Source organism: Fukomys damarensis, unplaced genomic scaffold, assembly GCF_012274545.1.
Source record: "Fukomys damarensis isolate Sample0158 unplaced genomic scaffold, DMR_v1.0_HiC HiC_scaffold_37, whole genome shotgun sequence".
NCBI lineage: Eukaryota > Metazoa > Chordata > Mammalia > Rodentia > Bathyergidae > Fukomys > Fukomys damarensis.
In genome coordinates this window covers 3,084,386-3,090,402 of record NW_022900949.1, presented here as the reverse complement: position 1 = coordinate 3,090,402, position 6,017 = coordinate 3,084,386, and the positions used below count along the sequence as shown (strand labels likewise).

Here is a 6,017-nt window from a genome sequence, read left to right as displayed (position 1 = left end):
TATGTGGACAAGTGTTGTGTTTTTTGTTTGTTTGTTTGTTTGTTTGTTTTTGGCTCCTGAGCTCTGACCATGCCAAACCCTCCTATAATTGCTAGAATGTGAGGCCCTGCTGCACTTTCATCTTCCTGTACTGGTGTCCAGTTCCCTGTTTCTCTTCCTGAATAAGAGTAGATGCAGAGTAAGGAAAAGGAGGGGGACATAAAACCACGGTCCTCAGCGGTTCTGGGCTCTGAAGAACAGTGGTGGCCATGACTGTCCCCGAGGAAGCACGGGCACAGGAGCTGGACAGCCCGGGTGAGCTGAGCTGGGACTCGGGGACTTTGGGGAGGGGTCTGGGAGGTGTCTCGGATCTCAGCTCGACTTGACGCTCTGCTCATTCAGACGAGGAACTGCTGATAAGCAGTGGCCCCAGACACTTCATGGACAGGTTTGGAGACCGCCTGGCTTCTCTATGCAAAAGATTTGCAGGTAAAGCAGTGGCAGGAACTGAGGAGGGGACGCACAGCTCCTCCCAGGCATCGGAGTCTGGGAAAGATGGAGGCTGAGATTCTGGATCCCTGTGTCCTTGGGAGGGTGGACCCTAGGGTTCGGATATGAGGAAAGGGGGAGCTAGAGATGAGACGGTCCCTGTACAGGCTAAGCAGGGACACTGGTGCACTGGATTCCCATCCTTCCTCCTGCAGGCCATCTCCACCACCCCATCCCCCTGGCCCTGAAGCTGATCTTCTTCGTGGTCTTTGCTGGGATCTTGGTGGCCATCCTTGCCCAAGGTCAGGGCAGGGCTCGGGGTTGGGGATCCTTCAGCTGGGGAGGGCAGGTCTGGGAAAGAAGTGGGGCTCAAACTGGATCAGGTCCTTCAGAGGCTCCTTGGAGCTTCTCAGGGCCTCTCCCACATCTCCCGAGGAGGGAGGTGGAGAAGAGGGTCCTGGCTCCTTTTGCCCTTGGGGTTCAGCCTTCTCTGGGACTCAGCTTTCTTCTTTTTCACATAGAAGGGAGCAAGATGTCGCCTCGCTGAACCAACGTGTAGGATCTGGCAAACAATAGGCGATTAATAATTAATGTTTTACTTGGCACAGTCTCCAGGATCCCCAGCAGGAAGGAGCATGAGCAGAACCAGTTACTGCAGAAGAGGTCCTCCCAGGAACTGGCCCGGATGGTGGACATAATAAGTGAGTGACAGGAAAGAGGCTCTCCAGGGGCCCGAGAGGGCCTGGGTGTCCTGTCACTTTGCCTGAGTCTTCTGTCCTCTCTGAGCCCCAGTTTGCCCAGCTGTGAATTGGGGACATGGGGCAAGAGTCGGGATGGTGCTAGCTTTTCACAGGGGAACACGCACACAGTAGGACCTCAACTAAGTCAGTCTTCCGGCCTTTGTTCTGAGATCCAAAGTCCCTACTTCTCCCAGCCTGGAAGAGATAGGGCCAGGATTCCTGGGTTCTCTTGGGGCTGGGAAAGGAACTCAAAAAGTGGGGAGGGGAGTGACTTTCTCAGGGTACAGAATCCAGGGAGGCTCTTGACTCCCTGGAAGACACAGGAACAAGAACATCCAAATGTGAGTCCGCCTTGACCACATCCCCCAACAGACCGCCTGTGCCGTCCCTGCTCCTGGGACTGGACATTCTTCCACGGAAATTGCTACTTCTTCTCCAAGTCCCAACGGAACTGGCATGACTCCCTCACCGCCTGCCAGGAAGCGGGGGCTCAGCTCGTCATCGTGGAGAGCGCTGAGGAGCAGGTTTCGTGTGGTTTGGCAGGGGGTCTTAGTCTGGGGTGCCCGCCTGGATGCTGGCCAGCTCTGGGGGAGAAGATTGGTCAGATCAGGGTTTTCTGGACCAGGGCTTGCTCGGTGCGCTTGGAAAGGGAGGAGGAGAAGGGGGTGGATGAGAGGATCCCACACATCTTTCAAGGATTCACACACAAGTTCCCAATGTGGGTGCAGGGTTTGTGGAACGATGGAAATGTAAAGATACCTGCTGGCGTGTGGGCCGGGGCTTAAGAACTTACTCTTCAGTAGCAAAAATTCCCTGGGAGTCTTGTTTGCCAATACCCCCAGCATAAATATAATTGGGGCTTATTTGAAACCATCGGTGGAATGTCATTACGTGTAGACCTGAAAAGAGGTGATGTGCATGGCCAGCAGTTATGAACAGCCGGGATCTTTCCACAGTGCACTAACCTGGTTCTTGAAAGTCCCACAGGGACATAGACGGATGGGCTTGTAGTATTACCAAGTGTCTGATGCAGACCGGTTATGGGCAGTCTGTGAGCACGTGACAAAACATCTTCCCATAGTATAAAGAGGTGGGAGGCTCTGACCTCCTGCACATGCAGGATAGCTCATGGCTTGATACTGTAAAACCTGTAGGATAGACGTCAAGGGGAACTCCCTGCCGTGAAATTTGGATGGGTGTAAGCTAGAAAACAGGCCGCAGAGCTCCCTCCTGACTCCTGCTGTCCCCCTCCAGAGCTTCCTGCAGCAGACCTCGAAGAGTAAAGGCTCCACCTGGATGGGTCTCTCGGACCTGAACAAGGAAGGCACCTGGCACTGGGTGGACGGCTCGCCTCTGTCAAGCAGGTAGGGTCAGGGAGAAGAGAACACCTGTGGAGTGGGGTGGGGTTCTGAAGCTCTGGCTTCAACGCACTGGAGGTTCCTCCTCACTCCGTGCCCCACTTAGGCTTAAGAATCTGGGATGTTTCCGGCGCTGGGTGGATTATTACACGCATGCACCCCATGACAGGGCAGATCATCACACCGAAGTGGTTTACATGGGGAAGGCTGAGGCAGGAGACAGGGACTGAGGAATGTTTGGTAAGATCGTTTGGCCAGGTGAGGCAGAGGAAGCATACTCAGGATTGGCTTCTTTGTAGTGCTTGTGAGTTCGGGGGGGCGGTGTCGTTCCTAGTCATATGGTTGCTGGCTCTGGACAGGCACAGATGGGTCCAGGCTGCAAAAGACCAGTAAGGAAAGTGGTTGAGGATGTGGGTGCCAAATGGGTTGAGGTGGACCTGAAAACCACACCCTCCAAGTCAGGGCTCCCCTGTGGGTCAGGGTCACTATGAGGCCAGGTGACTAGGGCGTGAGCACGGGGTCCAGAGCACAGCAAGCCTTCCGTGTACACGGCGGACGGATGGGAAAGCATCAGGGGGTCCAGCGCTAGAAATACGATTCACACAGCGGGGCCGGGCAGAGGCTCACATTTGGATGGACTTCACAGCCTGGGAAGCTACTGGAACAAAGGAGAGCCCAACAACATCGGGGAAGAGGACTGTGTGGAATTCAAGGATGAGGGCTGGAACGACGGCAGATGTGGTAACAGCAATTTCTGGATCTGCAAGAAGACGGCGCTGTCCTGCTCCAACAGCTGATGTCCAGAATCTCTGCCCAAGCACCCCTGCCAGGCGGCCGAGCTTGCAGCTGGTTATCCCAGCTCCTTCTCCTTGTCTGCTGGACTCGAGATCTTAGCCATAGCTCTGTGAATCTCCTCTGTCGCGCTCCCTGTACTCTATGGGCTGGATCATCACCTCCCTTCCTCCTGTGCCGCGGGATCCCTCTGGCCTGGTGGCTGTGGTTCCGGCCGTGGAGATGGTGCGGGACACATTGAGGAGAGCGGGGGGGGGGTGTTCCCCAGTCTTCTCTGCCTCGGTGATACCAGAGGGTGCGCACCGCCGTGCGTAGCTGCTGGCGTGTCCTCTGTGGCTTTATTCCGTCCCTGCCTGCTTCCCTTCAGTCTGCCCCGCTTCCACGCGCCTGCCCTGCTCTCCTCAGCCTGGGGATGCTCCTCTAGCTCATGCTGCAGGCTGGGTGATCGTCGAATGAATCCCTCAGTTCACCAGTGATGGTTTGGATTGCTCCCTCCTCCCTCTGTGGTTCTGCGGTGGACTTTGCAGTGGGTCTCCCAGGTCCCACTTCCGTGAAGGACATATTACCCCAGCTGAGAGGAGTCCTGTGGGAGGTGGCTACCACACAGCAGCCCGTTCCCACCTAGACTCTGCCCCGGGTGCCTGCTTCTCCTCCAGTGTTGGACTCCATCCTGTTACACCGCACGTTTGCACAGGGCATTGAAGATCTAGCCGTACTGGGCAAACATGGGGCATCTATGAAGGATCCCTCAGACTCCAGAGCTCCCTGTGGGGCCAGCTGTTGCTGCTGTCAGACCTCCTCTTTTGCGTTTATATTTCTGCCCTTTCCTGCTTTCTTCTTGCGGAGGAAATTAAAAACGCATTAGTCTACATTCCCGAGTGATATGGGTATCTTTGGTTATTCAGCATCATGCCTATTGATGACACACGGATTTCTGCTAATGTGATGACTCAGGTCACCAGATGGACAAAAAAAAAAATTAGCTAGGGCAATGACATTTTCCATCCCAACCTCCTATCTCCAGGTAGGAGTGTGAAGATTCTCCTCTCTGAGATCTCTGAACAAGGAGATTTGCTGATGCCCGTGATAGTAAAACACGCAGTGGTGCTGGAGATCAGAGTCGCTGGAGATGCGTGGGGACCACACATCTGCACGCTTTCCTTGTCCCAAGCATCTCTTCCACTTAGCACCTTCTGAGTTGTCTCCTTGAGAAGATGTCACTGGCAAATCGCCAAGCCATAAAGGAGGTTTAAAGCCAGTCTTTGGATGGCTTGACAGAAGCTTGGTTAGTCGGGGGCACCTTGTGTGGGCACCAGAAGTAGGGTGGGACTGAGCTGTGCGAGTCCAGTCAGAATTAGAAGACTGCTTGCTGGAAAACAATCCACTGAGCTTCCCGTTCCTTCCACCCTGTGACCCCACAGATACTCCTTCCTGAACAAGTTGAATGTTAAATCCCATCTCTCTGAGAGCCAGTCTTCCACAAGGTTAGGATTTTCTCTATTGTTTTCCTCTTTTCTGTTTCATTTCTTTCTGCTTGTACCTTTGGGTTTTTTCCCTCTTCGTTAAGCTTTCAGTTGATGTGACTCCCGCTTTTATTAGTTTCTTGGGATTGTGGACCTCAGATCTGTCCTCCATCACAAGACAAAATACAGTCGATCTCAACTGGTGTTATGGTCAGTTGTAGATCAAGGGCAACATTGCATTGCATGAAGTAGCATCAAGTTTCTAATCCTCGGAGCAGCAGAAGTTATTTGTGCTTGTAAGAACTGCTGAAGAAAGCAGAAACAAAGGGCATAGAACAGACCAGTCATTTCCAGTTACTTTCCTTGCACATCAGGTCAGAGATCCAGAACAACAGAGGGGTGACTAATTTGTGCAAGGTTACTTCAGGGTTTCTATTAAAATTAGCCAGCTTGGAAAAATCAACTGTTAACCCTCTGCGGATGATTTCCAAGAGTCAGAAAAACAGAGAATTAGAATAAATGAGTCCGTGTTTGTTTGTTTTGTTTTTTGTTTTCTTTGGGCTGTGTGTGTGTGTGTGTGTGTGTGTGTGTGTGTGTGTGTGTTGGGGGAGTTAATTGAAGCTTTTGACTTTGGGTAGCCCCAAAATGCATGTACTTAATTCACTTCCTAGGGGAGCACCCTCCTACTCCCTGAGATTCCTGGCAATCACCAAGGTTGAGATTGCTATCGTGCACCAAAGGGCCAATGTGCTGTAAGAACTGAAACGGGGCCTCAGTATGATCTGCTTCCTCAACATCTGGAGCAAACCCTCCTCTCTCAGCCCCTGTATGCAAGGTCCCCTGGCCAAACAACTGTCCGTGTGGAGGGGACCCAGCTAAGAGTGGGAATAGATTCACTGCCAGGCATGGATTATTCAATCCAGCTAATCATGCTGTTCTGCAGAACCTCGCTAAGGGTCCCACAGCCTTGTTGCTATGAAGTTGGCTTCTCCCACCAGCAGTGCTCACTCTGTTCCAAGTACAGCCTTTGTGTGGCCCGGTGTGGTGGACAGTGACTTCCCCTGGGTTGTGATGCGCTGGATGGGACTCAGGAAGGGGAAAAAAAGGCATTAAGAGAAAATACTGAAATCCGGTGTGAGTGGCTTACTGTGTGGGTTTGACATAAGTAAGAAACCAACCCTGGTGCGTTGCTCTTT

General features: G+C 52.9%; 1 protein-coding gene across 3 annotated transcripts; it reads left to right on the top strand.

The window, feature by feature from the left end:
• The first annotated feature begins 205 nt into the window (after positions 1-205).
• Positions 206-5,341, top strand: LOC104849283 (CD209 antigen-like protein E). Of its 3 annotated transcripts, none has more exons than XM_010605622.3 (7): positions 213-294; positions 382-468; positions 684-770; positions 1,077-1,169; positions 1,581-1,732; positions 2,463-2,572; positions 3,213-5,341. In XM_010605622.3, the coding sequence occupies exons 1-7, from the start codon at positions 249-251 to the stop codon at positions 3,361-3,363; spliced, it is 726 nt and encodes a 241-aa protein (XP_010603924.1). In that variant the 5' UTR covers positions 213-248; the 3' UTR covers positions 3,364-5,341. The 3 variants fall into 3 exon arrangements, with proteins under 3 accessions (XP_010603926.1, XP_010603924.1, XP_010603925.1); XM_010605623.3 differs by lacking the exon at positions 3,213-5,341 and adding an exon at positions 2,673-2,800; XM_010605624.3 differs by lacking the exon at positions 382-468 and having other exon boundaries at positions 206-294.
• Positions 5,342-6,017: the final 676 nt, after the last annotated feature.